The 19,881-nt window shown below is 37.3% G+C and overlaps 1 protein-coding gene across 2 annotated transcripts; it reads right to left on the bottom strand.

Annotated features, from left to right (window-relative positions):
• Positions 1-4,241: 4,241 nt before the first annotated feature.
• Positions 4,242-8,115, bottom strand: LOC127631101 (amphoterin-induced protein 1-like). Of its 2 annotated transcripts, none has more exons than XM_052109076.1 (2): positions 7,926-8,115; positions 4,242-7,213 (listed from the first exon to the last, which is right to left on the bottom strand). In XM_052109076.1, exon 2 carries the CDS (start codon positions 7,098-7,100, stop codon positions 5,610-5,612), a length of 1,491 nt encoding a protein of 496 aa, XP_051965036.1. In that variant the 5' UTR covers positions 7,101-7,213; positions 7,926-8,115; the 3' UTR covers positions 4,242-5,609. The 2 variants fall into 2 exon arrangements, with proteins under 2 accessions (XP_051965036.1, XP_051965038.1); XM_052109078.1 differs by lacking the exon at positions 7,926-8,115 and adding an exon at positions 7,635-7,765.
• Positions 8,116-19,881: the final 11,766 nt, after the last annotated feature.

Genomic DNA, 19,881 nt, shown 5'->3' with positions numbered 1-19,881 from the left:
AGTGTATTACTTTAATTAAAGGGATAGTTCACCCCATCCTCATCATGATGTTTTAAACCTATATGACTGACTGACTTTTGTGAAACACAAAATTAGATCTTGGCAGAATGACATCCTCAGTCACCATTCACTTTTATTTGATGGAAAAAAAGAGTGAATGGTGACTGAGGCTAACATATTTTCTCCCTTTGTTTTCCATGGAAGAAAGTACATAATGCAGATGTGGAAAAACACAATGGTGTGTAAGCTATCCCTTTAAATATATAGTTCACCCAAAAATGTAAATTCTCTCATCGTTTACTCACCCTCATGCCATCCCAGATGTGTATAATTTTCTTTCATCTGCTGAACACAAATTAAGATTTTTAAAAGAATTTCTCAGCTCTTTTGGTCCATACAATGCAAGTGACTGGGTGCCAAAATTGTGAAGCTTAAAAAAAAATCACATTAGCATAAAAGTATAAGACTCCAATGGTTAAATCAATAACTTTATAAGTGATATGATAGGTGTGGGTGAGAAACAGATAACTTTCACATTCTTCTTGTGTTTTTGGTGTCTTCGTGCATACTGCCCCCTACTGGGCAGGGAGAATTTCAAGAAAAAAGGACAAACCGTTTCTCACCCATACCTATCATATTGCTTCTGAAGATATGCATTAAAAAACTGGAGTCATATGGATTCATTTTATGATGCCTTTATGTGCTTTTTGGAGCGTCAACATTTTGGCACACATACACTTGCATTGAATACAGAGTTGAGATATTCTAAACAGAATTTGTGTTCTGCAGAAGAAAGAAGTTCTTACACATATGAACGAACAGCTTTTGTAATATGTGTGCTTTGAAGGGAGGAAAAAACTAAGGCAAAAACAGTGCATTACACTTTTTTTATTCACTTATTGATGAACTGATAAATACTTCTCTACAGGTAAACTTCCATGGGGGAGGACTACTCACCCAGAATCTGTTTCTGGGTTATTCTAGAGTAGCCCTTGATACTAAAAGGCCCAGGAATATACACCACCAAACGCTCATTCTTTCTGATATTAAACATTCTGATCAAATAATAATTTACAGTAAGGCCTGTACCTCTAATACTAGCCCTGATAAACATAATTTCTATGATGCACTTCACTCTCAGAAACACAAGTTTAAGATATTAACACTCCGAGATCTTTACTCTCAAACCATTTACGGTTCAAACAGTTTATTGGCAATTTATAGCAAGTATATCAGGACACTTGCTTAGTATTTTGTGCAGATGTCTACATTATTGTGATTCTGGTAGATTTATGTTAGTTTAGTTCTGTTTTGTGTAAGGGATATATATATAAGACTATATAATCCTGTATTTTAAGTACTCAAATCAAGATCGTTGTCACTGTCACAAAACTAACATGACAATCACATTTTGAATTCTGCTGACAAACTATCATTCTAAGTGTCCATACAGTATAAGCAAATGACTTTATCTAGTCTCTGGTATCAACTGATTTTAAACACAATTAACAAATATGCTAATGTAGGACTGTTTCGAGAGTGTATCAGCACAAGAACTTCTAATGATCTCCATCTGTCAAATATGAAAATCTGAGATGCGTAAATTTGCTATTCCAATCAATGTAACAGAGTTTTGGTATGTCAGTAGACTCGGTCTATGATGGCTTTGTAAGATTTTCATTGACTGACTTTATGTGCTTAAGTAACAACATAAAATAGACAAATAGTGACCAAAATACTACAATAGAGAAAAGACCTTTACAGTCAGTGTCATTAAAATAGGTTTTAGTATACCAATATTATAGTCACAACTGGAATCAAGACAACTGTACAGGAACAGCAATACAAAGAAGAACAAGAAATTCAGCCTCTTTGGAACCTCAAGGGGGAAAAAAGCTACCTCAAGTCAAGGGACACAATCTCATAACAATATGTACATACAAAAGCACAGATGTACTGTCAAATGCTCAGTAATGAACAGTGGTCTTTCACAAGAACTCTGCAAACTTTGAGCGAACTAGCCAAGGACACACATTTCAGACCAACACAGAAGGGGCGAAAAGCTGCTGGATGTGGTTTAAGGAGAGCACTTGGCTGTTCTATCTCTTGGTAGAAGGTTTTTTGTGATCACTGGCCTCCTCCCACAGAACCCACCCTCCACTAATTTTGAATTGCATCTGGAGAGACTTGTAAGAGATTGCAACTGCCCAGTGCAGGACTGCAGTCTGCCATAGCTGCTATTATATGTCATTCCTTCTCCCTGAGATAATACTGTTTGTGAGTTCATCTACTTAACAAACATTTAAAAGCTTCACCCACTCTTGTTCACAAAACAGGATGTAATTACAATGTAACTAAGGAAAAAGGTCAGATGAGAATAAGATTGTTTCCACTGAACCAAACCAGACCCTGTGATAAATATATGGTTAACACATGATTGCACAAGATATATGTGATTTGTTTCCAAGAACAAAAGATATGGAAAGAGCATTCTAAGATTCTAAGGCCATGTTTCCTCACATCATTATTTATGATCCAGAAAATCCACTGGCTGCCCTTACTCGCACGTCATATGTTATCCAAGGACCCGAAAGCAGTTGCGGAACACAGACGATCGCTTCACGCTCATATCACGCGAACGCGACAATCCTCTTGACTACTGGTACATGAACAAAGATCGCAGACTGCACGCAGGTATTTATCTGCCCCAAGCACCAGCACAGAGAGAGAGAGAAAGAGACTATTCAGTGCAGCATCTCATGTTCTTGACGAGAAGAGGAACCGTCTCCTGCCAGAAAGCTGATCAACTTTTCTTGTTGAAGAGAAACCTGGCACTTTTACTTAAATAGAAAGCAGTCCAATTTGCTATGTATATAGCTATTACATTAAAATGTGTTTAGCCCTGCAAAACTTTGTTCTTCACTTGAGGCTACATCTGTCGTTTACAGATTGAGGTTGGTTTTAGTTCAATTACTGCTGTTTTGCACTGTTGTTTTGCACAATAATTTTATATTAAAGTATTATTTTTATTTATTTTTTTTTTTTTTGTATTTGTAAGATGCTAGCCTAGAGCTGCTAAGTTCATTACTTGACTGCTGTTTTGCATATCATTATAGTTTTCTAGAATGTTACATTATTTGGATAATTGGTATAAAAGAAATCTGTTAAATTTGAATGTTAAAGAACTGAATAAAGAATAATATATTTAATAATGTTTTAATATATTTTCTGTCCAACTTTGGTGCGTTGCTTTCAATAAAAGTGTGATCATTTTATTGGTTTGTAGTTTTTCAATTCAGATTAATTAAATTCATGAAATTTATTAAAATGTATAATATTAATACAATTATAAAAAAAATCGGTTTTCGGCCAAATGCATCCTGAATTTTCAGTTTCGGCCCAGAATTTTCATTTTGGTGCATCACTAGTAATCAGTTTTCAGTTTCCTAACGTCATAGTTTTCCACAGTATGCGGTTTTAGAAAGCATTTAGAAAGTCTCTAGAATTCCAGTGTGAAGAGCCATAATGTTAACTATTGGCGCCAACATTTCAAACATCCTGAAGTTGCTAGTTGGATTTATAATGTTGGGAAATATAATTTCACATTCCTACAACAAACACCAACAGGGTTAACACACTGATCTAACAAAACCCAACAACAGTATTTGCTGGCGGTTGTTGGGCGTGTGAAAAAGCCTTATGACATCACTGTCCATATTTGCCTACATCCTTGTCTTTTGGTTCTAAAATAACAAATTCCTAGCTTCCATCTGAGAAATCCACTGGGATAGAAAGTTTGGAATTATAATGGGCCTGGCTGAAATATATCTATGAACTGTATGTTGTTTTTTTTTAAGAATGACAACACTGAAAGTGCGGCGGGTCTACTGACTAGGTGTCACATCTCCCTTGAGCACAGCCAGCAAGCTTTACGCAGTTACATTTTGATTCACAACATTGTCATTTAGATTCCTATGGTACCATCGATGCAAATAAAATACTGGTCTTTGTGAAATCACTGCAATTTGCCTGGAGTAAAAATTAAGAATACATCAAAATAAAATACAGATCAACTCATGAACACATTTGAATTTTTTTTAAATAGTCCAGTAGACATAATTTGATCTGAGGTCAACCTTGTTTTTAATTCATTCAGGATATGTATCTAAATAATCAAGAATGGTGCAAAAAAAAAAAAAATAATAATAATAATAATTCCCTCAGCCTTTGGCTTTTCATCTGATAAAGATTACATTGTCGCTCCAGGGGCTCAAGAAATATTATATCCATTCTGACAATGGATGAGTCAGCACTGACTCCAACCAGCACAAGTGCAAATGAACGCAAATTAAGAAGAATTCTGAGCAGTCCGAAACGGTTTTGCCTTTTATATCCGGGTATAAATCATCTCAGCTATAGAGAAGAGAACACAGGCAGTTGGACACCTCATTCTATTTAAAGATTTTATTAGCATTTTGGTAATATGTCACTCTCTGGTTGTCATGACAGATGAGCTCAAAGAGCTGTAAATGTATATTTCTTTATGCAAGGAGTTGCCATTGCAACAAAACAACAAATTGTTGGTTGAACTTACAGTATGTATTCACTTAGTCTCATATAGATCGAAAGAACTCCATATTAGTTCTTATGAAATTATGATTACTACTCAACATTTAAGTTAAAAGGTTATTAGTGCTGACTTCAAAAAATTCGAATGAAGAGAGCCTAGATTCAAAGAGCCGGAAACTAATATTATTTCTTTAATCATGGTTCAGTTATGGCAAAAAACAGTCATACTGCCTTTCTGTCAGAGTGGAAAGAATAAAAAATATTTTTTTTTATAATTCTATCATACTTTTATAAGAATTAGGTAAATATTTGTTTTAACTTAATGAATGAAAGTGTCATCATCAAATGGTCATGTGCATTACCTGTTATATATGAATAGTATATTTAATATAAGCAGACTGAAAATGAATAGGTTTTAAAGTGACACTTACAGTTTGACATTCTCCTTCAACACACCATGATCTGTCATGGAAACATATTTCACATAATTTCAGTGCAATAGTGCATTGCTCTCCTACCACAATGACCAATTCTGGCTGTACATAAAGTGATAATGTTGGTCAGTTAGCATTAAAGGTGGTAAATGTGATCTATTAGCAACAAGGGATTCATTCTGAGCTATATTCTTCGTAACATAAGCAGTCTGCAAACTCATGCTTATGACTTGATTATATACTGGATGCATTAATGTTCAAAAGTTTCTTAAAGAGAAAGCTAGCTCCCTAGTTCTTCACCTTGATCATTGAGAAAAAACATTTGATGTTTACTCAGATTACCTCTAGTCACACTTAGTGGGCTTAAAATCACAGGTACATCTAAACACTCCAAGTTTAGAGTCCACTAATATGGCAAGACCTTTTCACAGTATATACTTAAGTGCTACACATTAAAATGCTGGATAGGTTTCGCAGATATAGCCAAATACTGAGGATGGTAAACGTCTGTCTCTTTGTCCAAGAAAGCCACAAAAATGAATTGTCTCCAGCCAAACCTCTCAAAATACACATCCATCAATGATGGTGATGGCTAACAGCGTTCCCTCAGACCACAATAGGAGTATCAGAAAAGACTGAACTTATCGAGTCTGCCACAGATTTCTTCCTCTTTCCTTTTCCCTGCATGGCTTCCTCATCAAGATCCTCGTCTCCGTTTGGATTCACCTTGCCATTCTGCCCCAGCAGGTCCTTGGGGTCTATGAAGGCCACATGCCTGTTGAGCTCTGCTTTTGTTGCCATATCCTCATGTGTTGGGGTGACACTGAGCATGGAAGAATGAATGCTGTCTTCATGATGATTCTTTGACTTGCCCTGTTCGGGACAGCAGAAGCAACGGCAAGGCGTCAGGTACAGATAGATAAGGACCAGGACCACGCTAGCTAAGCAGCCTACCAAAGTGGTGTAAGCTGTGTTGAGGGTCTCGCTGTTGCCACTCATGGTAAAGTTGTGGACTTTCACAACCACATAGATTGTTTCATTGAGGTATTCACTCACAGCGAAGCAAGTATACACACCTGAGTTCTCAGGTCTTATCGATTTTATCTCAAGCCTGCCATCTGGGAGGACCAGAGCACTCTGGTTATTGCCAGGGGAGACCACTACGTTGCCAGGTAGCATCCAAGTCTTGGACATGTTCCGATGTCGGGTGTCACAGCCGAGGGTGAGCGTCTGCTCCAAATAAGCCTCCTCATCTGTTTCTGTAAAAGTGCTGCAGTTCATATGAGTGTTCAGCTCATACACACGGAGCACTCGCTTTTCTGGGCCAGGATACATACAGGTGTGGTCATTTTTAAAGTCCAGAGCCGAATTTAGCCGTCGGATATACCAGTGAGCCATCAAACTGTACAGCTCGCAGTCACAGATGATGGTGTTGTTATGAAAGTACAGCCCATTCTTAATCCAGGCCGGTAAGACTTTCAGATCTTTGATGGGGAGAACTTTGATCCGATTGGAAGATAAGTCCAACAGACTCAGCTTCTCTAGTCGGGACTTGTCCTTAACCAGCTCTAGAGGGAAGCGAGACACCTGGTTCTGGCTCAGGTAGAGCTTCTGCAGGCTGGTGAGGCCCAAGAAGGCAGTGCGGTCGATCTGTGAGATGTGGTTGTTATAGAGCAGCAGAACCTCCAGATGTATCAGGGGCTCAAAGATGAACTCGTCCAGCTGTCGCAGGTTATTAGACGATAGATCCAAGTAGCGCAGCTGCTTTACGAAAATGAAAGCCTCGGAAGAGAGGAAATTCAAACCATTGTGGCTAAGTAAGAGGTTGTGGAGATTGGGTAGTTTGTGCTTGGTCCATTGTGCATGCAGTCCGGTTATCTCATTAAAGCTAATATCGAGCACAGCTGTGTAGTTAGGAAGATCGGATGGAACTGATGTCAAGTTCATCTTGGAACAGCTAACAATGTTACTGGCGCATATGCACATTTTGTGACAGTTCAGTGAAGATCCTTTGGTCCTGGGGATCAGTGTCAGAACAAAGGACAAGCAAACAGCCCACCTAATGCACCATTTAACAGAAGGGGGCATTTCTGACATGTAGGTAAAATGTGGAAATACCGTAAGTCATAAAAATCCTCTTCAGTATTATGGCTGTTTAAATCCTTTCCACACTATCAGAAGGAACAGCTTGTGGTGTTGCAAATTTAGAGCTACAAGACAGAGAGAAACAAAGGGTTTTATTTAATTTTCATTCACAGAGCTGCCTCTTAGTATTTGCATGAATGAATGTGAACTGTACTGAGGATAAGCAAGCGCTCAGCACGCGCAAACAAATACATGCGCATGGGTTTACAAACAATTGTATTTATTCAGATATGAGTAACTAGCGCACAGTAAGAGAAAAAATATATACATAATAAGTGTAACTGCAATGTTAATTTTATCAGTTTGTCAAATTTAAATAGTCGTTTCAGTAAAAATAAATAAATAAAATTGAGTGATAATTTGTCCATCATTTACCCAGGACTCAACATGGTGTAGCATTGCACCAAATCTTGCCGTAACCCGTGATTTTAACGAGACACGAAAAAAACAAAATCACATATTGGAAAAACTGTCTAAATACATTACCCGCATAATAGTATTCCTAGACATATGTAATTTCAAGACCTCGAAAATAAAATCCAACACTTGTCTCTTTAATCCACGGCACATCAAAACAGTGTGATATGTCTTTCTCATTTAAAGCAAAAGCAAAACGGAAACGACGAGGAAGAGGTGTTGTCTTCAGACAGGCTGAAAAATAAAAATGTTTCCAGTGCAGAGAATCAAATTATTGCAGACTTCGACTGAGCATAAAATGCGCAAGTATAAGATTACGTAAAGAACCAGACTCACTCTACGCCAGATCTCACCACTAACCTTGAGATGTATCATTGCAGAGCAACATTAATCCCTTTAGAAAGTCCATTTCCTAACCAGCGGCAGCAGTTCACAGATCTTTTCTATGATGCAGTGTGAGGTGAATGAATGTAAATAAGAGCGAGCGCCAGCCGCAACGCGCGCTCACACCTTTGATCAGCAGCAGCAGCAGCTCTTCACGAGCTGCGCGCATGAGCAGACCTGCACAGAGAGACTTCTGAAACACTTGAGGATATGTCCGCATAGGGAAAGTGGAGGATATTTCAGATAGAAAAGGGGCAATGACGTGATGCTTTTTTTGTGTGTGCATTAAAGTTATTAAAAAATTAATTGAAAATGCAATTCGCACAAAACAATTATGCCTACTTGAATGCACCTCTGCTAAGATGTTTTTAATGTCTGAGTTCAAAGTCAAAAGCATAAACCCATAAACCCCATACCGAGTCCAAATGGTGGATTTGTATTCAGTATTCTTTGCGTTTTGTTACATCGGGCTGATTGAGCATCCATTCAGCCAATCACATGTGAGTTTTATGAGCACAACCATTACATAATAGGCCATCAGTCAGACAGTTTAATCAACGTGGCTCCATTAATTTCTACAAAGTTGCTTTTAATAATTCTTATCCATGTTTTCGGCATTGATGTTGATCAAAATAATAATCTAGAGATAAGGAACAGACAAAACAGAGTTATTTATCGACATATCATTCTTTGGCAACATTATGTGAAATGCACTGCAGAAAAATCTAAACAAAGGACAATCCTTCTTTTAAGCACACATTGTGAGTTTATATCAGCGCTTCTTTTGCTTTTTACATCATGTTTGTGAGGTAAAAGTTTGTTCGGTTCTTTTTGACAATTTAACCACATTACTAGATTTGTGTTAAATATGTAAAGCTAAAATCAGCTCCTGCTTTTTACATCTATGTTGGTGTGCAGTCGACAAACTGTAGGAAAAAAGATAGATCTGCTGTAATATTAGAACACTTTTTATGTTGTTGAACATGGTCAAAACACTCAAGCCACTTGGATACATTTAAATCCCACAATGCACAGGCACAGAGTAGCTACAAATACAATTATGCACAAGCACAGTTGTCATTATTGCAATTGATTATATTATTTATTCAGGACCAGCTTGTGCTCAGTCTTTTATTGTCATGTGTGAAACAGAAGCAAGTGCTCTCTATAAGATGCCCTTTATTTTTGCAGCTAATTTTGCAAATATTTTGCAATACTTGAATCTTTAAAATACTACGAATATTAAAATTAAATAATACATATATATTAATATAATACTCACATCATACTTATATATAATATATTAATATATTACTTATACCGTAATATATTAATACTGCACTGTAAGTGTTCGGTCTGTGCAAGCCACCAACTGAGAGCTGTGTCCCCCCCACTTTTAAAAGGACCTTTATGCTGCTGTTCAAAGTAATTTTTATAATTTGATTTATTTATTTAGAATTATTGTATTTTTTTTATCCCCTTATCTCCCAAATTTGGAATGCCCAATTCCCACTACTTAGTTGGTCCTCGTTGTGGCATGGTTACTGACTCTCCTGCAGGTTTGTAATTGCACACTGGCATACTTAATTACATTAGTCCGGTCTTTAATTAACTGCCTTTCCATTTTTTCCTCATTAAGACTGCACCTTTGTCTCTCAAATAATTTGTCTCTCACATGAATCTCTGCACGATATGCAGACTAAATAAATACCAGTAAATAAATAATTCTAAAGTATATCATAATTTCCTGGTATAGGACTGCAGTGACTAATGTGTTTTACCTCATACTGATATGTGATAGGCCTTCTGATATTTTAGCTCTACACTGACACTGAGCTCCATCCTCTCATCTTCTCTGATGACATGTTCTGCTGTACTTAAGCATTAATAGCATGATTATTATGAATAGTCGATTTGATATGTTATTGTGTTCATTTGGATGAGAGCTTAAGTCATATTTCAGGTTGCACCCTAAAAAATGGTCACCTACCGTAAATTGGTCATCTAAAATTTTAGCTCTCTTTTTCTGGTGCTCTCTTTCTGTGGCTCAGTGGATGTGAAGCCTTTGAACTGTTCCATAAATCTCAGAGCCAGAGACCAAAGGTGTTCACAGTGGGTAGGCTGGAGATGTTGCAGCACTCTAGGACGAATCCATTTCATCCTCAACAAGTTAATCTCCCATGATCTGAAGCATCTTAAATGCACAGAGATTTATTAATATCTAGATTACGCTCATATGAAAGTTTCCCATAGGTGCATCAGAACAAACAGTTTTATTGATTATAACTTTAAAGAGAAATGAGAGTAAGCACAATTGCACATTCATCTGCTACCGCACACCTGCACAGGCTATTTAATAACCTATAATAAATAGAACAGAATAATTTTATTGAGATACCAAGCTCCAGAGGTAAAAAAACATATTAATCAACCACTAATCTGAATATTGTGAATATACTGGTTATGGTTTTAACCAAAGTCTAGGACACCAGCTTCACATGATCATTATCAAGTAACATTAAAACTCTTACTTTACTTGGGACTTGAGGACTTAGATTGAGTTCAAGGAAATACTGCAAGACACATTATTTACACAGATGAAGCCTGAACAATCAATAGGTTGAATAATGATGTCAAACACAAACCATACATAAGCCACAATGAAATATTAATGTAAACCTGCTGGTAGAAGATGTATACACCATATTTGTGGTGCTGGAACACATACTGAAAGAGCCAATCACAGTCATCCTCATATGCTGAGATTGAGTTTATGTTAACCTCCACATTAATCCATATAAACTGAAGAATTGTGTGTGTTTTTGCAGTCACTTTCTTGCATAATTAACCATAGTAAAATGCCTGGCAGATGCCACAGTCCAGTGCATTTGTGCTCAGAATCATTAATGTTCTATTTGCCTCTTGCTCCTGCTGTGGAGGGAACAATGTTCCCTCCTGCTGTGGAGGGAACTTTGTTGCCTGGCAACTGTTGTGGTTTTACATGATCTGCGGCGATTGGGTTGCCCACCCTCTGATTGTTGTTGGGATGTCTGTTTAGCTGGAGTTTAAGTACATTTAAAGTACATTTAAAAAAAAATAATAAAAATAAATTTATATATATATATATATATATATATATATATATATATATATATATATATATATATATATATATGTACAATATATAGCCAAAAGTTTGAAATAATGATCAGATTTTGCTGCCGAAATTGGTACTTTAATTCACCAAAGTGGCATTCAAATATAGTTAGGAGTCAGGACATTACTGATGTAAAAAACAGCACCATCACTATTTGAAAAAAGTCATTTTTGATCAAATCAAGACAGGCCCCATTTCCAGCAGCCATCACTCCAACACCTTATCCTTGAGTAATCATGCTAATTTGTTACTAGAAAATTACTTGCCATTATATCAAACACAGCTGAAAAATATTTGGTACGTTCAATGAAGCTTAACATTGTCTTTGTGTTTGTTTTTGAGTTGCCACAGTATGCAATAGACTGGCATGTCTTAAGGTCAATATTAGGTCAAAATGGCAAAAAAAGAAACAACTTTCGCTAGAAACTCATCAGTCAATCATTGTTTTGAGGAATGAAGGCTATACAATGCTTGAAATTGCCAAACAACTGAAGATTTCATACAAAGGTGTACACTATAGTCTTCAAAGACAAAAGACAACTGGCTCTAACAAGGACAGCAAGAGATGTGGAAAGCCAGATGTACAACTAAACAAGAGGATAAGTACATCAGAGTCTCTAGTTTGAGAAATATACTCCTCACATGTTTTCAGCTGTCAGCTTCATTGAATTCTACCCGCTCAACACCAGTTTCATGTACAACAGTAAAGAGAAGACTCAGGGGTCTTGGCCTTATGGGAAGAATTGCAAAGAATAAGCCACATTTGAAACAGAAAAACAAAAAGAAAACATTAGAGTGGGCAAAGAAACACAGACATTGGACAACAGATAATTGTAAAAGAGTGTTATGGATATTAACCCCATTGACCTTTTTGTGGGAACTCTTTGAAGTATTTTAAGAAGTTCAGAAAATGTCTTTGAATTGTAATCATAATTTTTCACATTATTAATATCCTGAATATACATTGTGATCAGTTGAATGCCACGTTGGAGAATAACAGTACCAATTTCTTTCCATAAGAGTACATTATTCCAAAATTGTGTCCAACAGTGTGTGTGTGTGTGTGTGTGTGTGTGTGTGTGTGTGTGTGTGTGTGTGTGTGTGTATGTTTATATGTACTAAAACATCCAAAATGTGCAGTGTTTGGGATACTCCAGTACCAGGGATGTGAACCATGTGAAGTCCTTCCAGCTTTAGAAAAAAAGAGGGGAGAGAGAGCTCTGTCAATAATTATTTGGATTTGCCAGATTTTCTGAAAGGTCTTCAGATATGAGCAGACTTGCACAAGATCTATGAAAGCTGTAGATTCATGGTGGTTCAAAGTCCACTTAAGAACCAAAGGAGCTGCTAATGCTGAGTGGATCATTTCAGGGGTAGCCAACCATGCTCCTAGAAAGCTCCCTTCCTGCAGAGTTTAGATTCAACCTTAATCAAACACACCTGAACCACCTAATCAAGGCCTTGCAGGATTACTTGAAAATTACAGGCAGATATTGTGTTGGGGCTGAATGTGTCCCACACAAACTTTCTGTTTCAAAAGGAAATACATTGACATGGGAAAGAAAAATTCACTTGTGAAAATTTAATGGGTCTTTCAAGTAATTACACCACAATCCCACATCCTTTGCAAATGGAACTGTAATTAGAGTACACTTCTAATTGTCTGATGATATTTCTGATATTCTGTTGTGAATTTCTGGATGAACAGCTCTGAGGACCCATTAGCGTGCACACACACAGGAAGTCAGCAGTCATGTACCCTAAGCTGCCTGGCAGAGTCGCCCACCCTCAGCTAATAACTGTGATTTTGTTAAAGAAGCTGGAGAGAGCATTGCACCTGCTCTTTGGACCTACTGTAGCTGTTATCACTGGTAAGAGACGATCCCATTGTCTGAGTATGCTGCTTCTAAGACATACTGCCAGAAGATATTTAGTGAGAGATGCACACTGTAAAACGTTGTTCACTCTCCCACTCATCTCTGGTCCAGTCAGTGAAAATTAATTTCCCTTAATGAGTTTCAGGCTACCACTCTCTAGGTCAGCACAGAGAGGATATTTCCGACCCAACACCATTGCTTTTAGCTTTTATGGTATATTACAACACTGAAAATTGGCAGACAATGCACCAATGGGTATAGTAGCAATCTAAAAATTCACGAATGCATAACGTAATTATGAGAGTAAAGCTTAGCTGTACCCACACACCAGTACCCACACACCTTATTCAGGGTTGTTCAAACATGACTTATCCTTGCTTTAAGCATTTTCAGGTCATTTTTGACCCATTAAAAAAATGTTTTTTTCTTTATCACCTTTTCTCAATGTGGAATGCCCAGTTCCCACTACTCGGAAGGTCCTCGTGGTGATGGTTACTCCCCTCAATCCGGGTGGTGGAGGACAAGTCTCAGTTGCCTCCGCTTCTGAGACAATCCGCACATCTTATCACGTGGCTTGCTGTGCAGGACACCGCGCAGACTCCGCATGTGGAGGCTCATGCTATCAACCCCCCATTTTGTTTCTTTAATAAAAATGGTATCCTTCATCTCAGTGGGTCAAGGCTGTGTTACTTTTCCTACATTTTCCATCTGAACACACAACAACAATTTTGGACTGGATTAGAGGAGTTTAGGCTGTGTGACCAAAAAAAAAAGAACACTGGGAAAGACTTAATAACAGAGCAACATTTTTTTTTTTATTATTGTCAAATAAAATGCATAAAAAATACATTCAGGTTTCTGGGCTCTACCATCTCATAGGACCTGATGTGGGAGACACATATTGACTCCATTGTGAAAAAGGCCCAGCAGAGGTTGTACTTCCATCGCCAGCTGAGGAAGTTCAACCTGCCACACGCGCTGCTGATTCAGTTCTACTCCGCAGTCATTGAGTCTGTCCTCTGTATTTCAATAACTGGATGGTTTGGTGCAGCTATGAAATCGGATATCAGAAGACTACAAAAGGAGAGTTCGGACTACTGAGAGGATTATTGGTTACATTATATGTGCTAAACTCTCACAATATTTGCATTTGCTAACACCGTGACTTTGGTATTGAGGTAGAGTTGTTGTGGATACAGTATTCATGAAGGAAGACTGCTGAGCTATATAGAAGTGTATGAAGGGACCAATGACTACAGGTTCACAAGGTGGAATTCTTCTCTGATGACAAACAGACCTTATTCACGCTAGACCCATCTGTTAATGGGAATGAAAACGAGGCTGTGAGGGATAGACTTACATTACACAAAACATTGATAAAATATCTGTCGAAGAACATCCAGTATACAAAGAACTCCAGACAACATGAGTTGTGGAAAATCAGATGTGATCGAGGAGCTTTAAACCATTCATGCCATTAAAGAGACTGTAAGTCTTTCCCTCACATCCTTGTTGTCATTCCCTTTAAAAAGCAAAGATAGCGTGAATAAGGTCTATGTGAGAGTTTCTACCATTCATGCCATTAGTGCTGGCAAAATATTTATGGGCCTTGTCTAATATTTCATGTTTTCAAATAATGAAATGAGTATTAAAGTGTAATCCACAAACTCCATTGCCTCCTACCTTGGGATAGTGAGATTTTACTGGAAATACATTTGCTCATGAGAGAAGATTTATGAACCATTTCAGGCCACAGAACCACATAATTCTTCTCTTGTATCCCATCAGACGAATGAAATAACCATGTCTCCTAAGATGCCATTTGCAGCTCTCATATGTCTTAACCAGACAACAAACTCAGAGAAATGAGGCAAAATATCCTATTATTGGGTCCATTCATATCCCTGGGGGCATACTTTTTTAATTTCAGATTTCATTTTTTCAAAATTCAAAATTTCTCTGAAACTTTTGCTTTCATCGTTTATTTTTGTAAAACATTTTATTGTTCTACCTTTGTCCCAGAGCCTGACTTCATAAAAATCCATCATAAAGATATAATTAAATTTTAAAAACTATATTTAAAATAGATATTTGATTTAAATGCATTTAGGCAACATAAAATGCTAGTCATGAAATTAGCTTCCTGGAAGACAAACGAGCCAGACATTTGATTCCATTTTCTTTTTTAAATGACCAAAAACAAGAAAATTGGCACAAGAAGATTTCACATAACATGTAAAAGTTGTTTTAAAATGTGCAATATATGTGTGTTTTAAACATTCACAGCATATGCAATGTATCTGCACATAGTCATACAGGCACACATGCATGACACCTGGAAGGTCTACATGACCCCTATGTTAGGGCAGCTGGTGGCTAATATAGCATTCGTACAAACAGATGAGCAGGGGCAGTGGTGGCTCAGTGGTTGAGGCTCAGGGTTACTGACCAGAAGGTCGGGGGTTCAAGCTCCAGCACCACCAAGATGCCACTGTTGGGCCCTTGAGCAAGGCACTTAATCCCGGGGGGATTGTCCCTGTAATAAGTGCACTGTAAGTCGCTTTGGATAAAAGCGTCTGCCAAATGCATAAATGTAATGTAAATGTAAAAGAGTGAGACAGAGTCTTGATGGTTTCAATCATTGCAGGTTTGAGTGTTTTGTTTTGTGCCTGCGTTTCTCCTGAACTGAGCTCTTGATTTATTTATTAATAGACTTAAATAATAAATGATGAGTGAGCAAATGCACACAAGCGAATCTGACACAGGAAGGAGTGTCTCAAAGTGCAGGACATCCCATCCCTTCACTCGGCACCACAGGTTTATGGTAACAAGAGAGGCAACCAACAACAAAGCTACGGTCAGTTAAGTTGGTTGTAGTTACAGGTCTTGGCGTTGGGTGTCATTTGATTCTTTGCCCATCTGGATCTGTGTGTCCTTAAGTTTGCCATGATGCTTTCCATTTTTGTTTTTCTACAGTCAGTGAGCTACATTGCAAATGTTGCCCTGATGATCTCGAGAGACTATTCTTAGGCCTTGTGCAGCCAGAACAGGAAATACAAAAAAACAGAAAACTGATTAAAATCAGATTTATGTTAATGCATCTAAGTCTGAATGAATTTCATTTTTTTTTTCATCATTCGTTGTGTAATGGGCTGTTACGTCAGGTGCAGTGGTGTGTGGTTGACTTTTGAAATGAGGAGGCAGGATTAGTTCACTGTAAATTCCTCTTTCAATTCCATTTGACATTTACATAGCTTTCAGGTTACACCCATACATACATGAAATCTGATTTATCACAACATATGATATAAAAAATAGGCCGACATAACAATATATGATATAAAACAGTCAAATACTTGTACATAAATGCAAAAACATATATTTTGAAATACTAAAAATGGCTGTTCTCATACAGTATATGTAACATATTTTCCTTAAATCATAGTTTATTGTCATCTCATTTGAATACCGGTAGGTATTATACTGTTTATATAATATTGTATATACTGTGTCGGGGAAATCAAGAGACAGACACAGTGGGTGTGCAGTCAAGCCTCTGAGAGGCATTTATAATAAACATAAAATGTTCATAAATGGGGGAAAGAGTGTCCAAAATAAAGGGGAATCTATCATCCTCCTGGTGAATGGGGGCATCTTGTAGGATGGTAGAGTCCAGAGCAGGATACAAGACGTGGGCGGGGTCCGGCAGCCGCATGTGCTCCTCATTGGTCCTTGTCACTTGGGGTGGTGCCATCCTAATTCGTCAGAACGCTCCCTGCTCTCCCCTGGTTCTGTGAGGAAGTCAGTGTGTGCACACAAGGAGAATAGAAGCTGGATTTCCAAGAATGGGCACGCTCTACGTTTTATTGGCAGCAATGATAAGGCTTAACACACAATCAGGTGCCTCATTCCACCTCGCCCAAACGAGGCTTATTAATTATGCACTTCTTCTCTCTCCTGCCCACTCCTGTCATGAGCCTGGCTGAAGGACGGCCCTCAGAGGTGGGGTGAGGATGACGAAAGGGAGGGGTGGGTCTTTCCACAACAATACCCAAACAAAATTAATTATAGCGTTGTATATAAATGCCATATATCATATTTCTGTACTGGAAGGCATATGGATACCTTTTAACTTACACTGTAAATAAGTATGAAATGTATATTCATATTAATATTATTTATTAAATTAAGTCCAATCAAGACTCATCAAGTTTATGCATTGTATTATAAGTATTATTTTTACATTGCTTCAAAAACAATAACTACAAGAATGCATCCATTCATTTTCTATAGCCACTTATCCTATAGGGTCACAGGGAGTGCTGAAACGAATCAGCGCGTGACTTTTTGCTGTATTCGTCATTTACCCCAACTCACATTCAAGCCACGCTTTAGAAGCTCAATGAAATTACAATGAGCTGAAGGGAGAGAGACGCTTCCTCCCTCTGAAACTTTATCCGCTAGTGTCACTGAGTGACTTTAGAAATATGACTGCTATAAACATTAATTGAACTCACATTTTGTAATATTTTATTTGTTTATAGATATTACAGTTTTATTTTCTGTTAAAGCATGATTTTCTGTAAAGTTGCTTTGAAATTATGTGTGTTGTGAAAAGCGCTACACAAATAAAAATGACTTGACTTATGTTGTTTATTTTTCTCACCCAAATTTTTGACAAGGCACTGCCTCCTTTACCTCCTCTGAGAAATCGGCACTGGTCAGATACCGTATCACAAGACAAAAAGACAAAAGTCATAAATATTTAAAAATTATATATATATATATTCAGATAATTAAAATGCATTACATTCTTGTGGCAGAAGTGTTAATCATTGATAAGATGGTTTTAGAATACAATGTATTGTTTACTACCATATTATTGATCATAAGTCAATCATTGGCATACAGTTCACATCAATCCATTTCACAAGTGAATTTGTCAGTCAGTTTGAGATTTATTATGAGGGCTTGTTTAAGGACCCGTCAATGTACAACTTCATCAGACATGCTTGTGTAGCGTCTTGGGTGCATTGCGTCATAAACATAATTGTTTAGGTCACTATGTCAAGTTAAATATAGTTTAATACTTAGAACACAGCTTGAATTTGCGCTGCATCAAGTGTTTTGAACGCAAGAGCGTAACACATGTTTGTGTTGTGCTGCTGCTGCTGGATGTTTGTTTTGTTCACTGTATAAACTAGGCATTACCACACAGCTGAAGTTTCACTTATTGCCCTCTGAAGTAAACAGGTGGTACTACAAGCTTGCATTTCTCAGGAATCTTCCTTATTTTTTTAACGTGTTATTTTTTATCAAATTAATTGCACTGAATTAACACATTCAATTGACAGCCCTAATTTGAATACTTCCCTCATGAAAATATGGTGAAGCATCCATTGATAAAGTCTGATGCACTGTAAAGTTCTTTAAAAAAGTATTGTTGCAGTCCATTTAACACGGGGAGTTTTTATTTTTTATTTTATTTTTGAATGGTAGCAGCATAAAATAACCAATGTGGACATGCTGGCAAATGGGACTGCAGTATGAAAACAAAACAAAAATCTGGCCACATAGAATATTTGAACAGTTGGTCTAAACAAATTGTATTACAAATATTGGATCCCCACGTAGTGTGAACAAAGCCATAGAAACAAAACAGAAGAAATTAGAAAACATTGCCAGCCAGAGAACACTCCCTCCCTATTATGTTTTCAAGTTTGCTGAAATGTCTTTGGTGGGAGGGGTTTTGGAGAAGGGGTGTGTAATCCAGTGGAAAAGTCTAGTGTAAGTCAGCAAAAAGACCTGAAATTGTTTACAGCACATTTAAGCTACTGCAATACAGCTAATAAAGGTGATTATAACCTCACAGCAACCATAGGAAGACTTTTACTCATGCAAGGGCTGGAACAGGATAGGAAGTCACTGGATTGTGTAAGTCAAGTCACGTGAATAGCATTATGTAGAATAACACAGACCAAACAGAAAAAGCATTTTGGTGGACTTATTCAGCTAGGACATTTTCAATCATTTTTACCCTCCCAATAACCCTTATCTCTGCCTGACTGCCTGCTGTTTTAATTTTCATTCTAATCCTGCTCTTGTTCCCTGACAATAGCAGATGGTCATCTGCCAGAGGTTAACCAACTTTAAGAACTGCCCAGATGATTTTCACCTGCTGTTTTTCATGACTGTAGACTCCTCCCTCTCACATAATGACTATTCATCTTGTTCAGTTATGCACTGACCATGTCCACTAATAGTAGAACTGTGTTACACAGCAAACGGGAATATGTCTGGGAATATACATGTGAGAGGAAGAGTGGGCCCCTGCATTTCTGTATTTCCCAGCATACTTTAATCTCAAGCATGACATTCAGCTGGCTGAAAATGTGAGACATTCAGCATGACTAAGGATCACAATAAACCTGTTATTGATTATTGCACAATAAACCACTGAGTGTACTAACTGATAACTTAGGTGCAGGGTTGGGAGGGTTACTTTTGAAATGTATTCCAATATAGAATACATGCTGTAAAATGTAATTTGTAACATATTCTATTAGATTACTCAAGGTCAGTAACGTATTCTAAATACTTTGGATTATTTCTTCAGCACTGGTAGATTTTTCCAATTGTTTTGACTATAAAAACTCTGCCAGTAAAGTAAGACAAAATACACATACACAATACAAAATACACAATCAAACTGATCTTGTTTTAAGGATTTTTCAATATTTTTACAGGAAGACAATAAAAAATTATTATCAAGAATATGATTTTTGCCCTAATATTAAAAGTCTTACAAAAAATGAAATTATGATCTAACGTGAATTTTCTTGGTTCAAAAATACCTGGTATAAAAAACGTGCCTGGTAACGTGCACGTAAAATGGCTA

Source organism: Xyrauchen texanus, chromosome 37, assembly GCF_025860055.1.
Source record: "Xyrauchen texanus isolate HMW12.3.18 chromosome 37, RBS_HiC_50CHRs, whole genome shotgun sequence".
Classification (NCBI taxonomy): domain Eukaryota; kingdom Metazoa; phylum Chordata; class Actinopteri; order Cypriniformes; family Catostomidae; genus Xyrauchen; species Xyrauchen texanus.
Note: the sequence above shows the minus strand (reverse complement) of the source record. Positions and strands in the feature narration are given on the sequence as shown.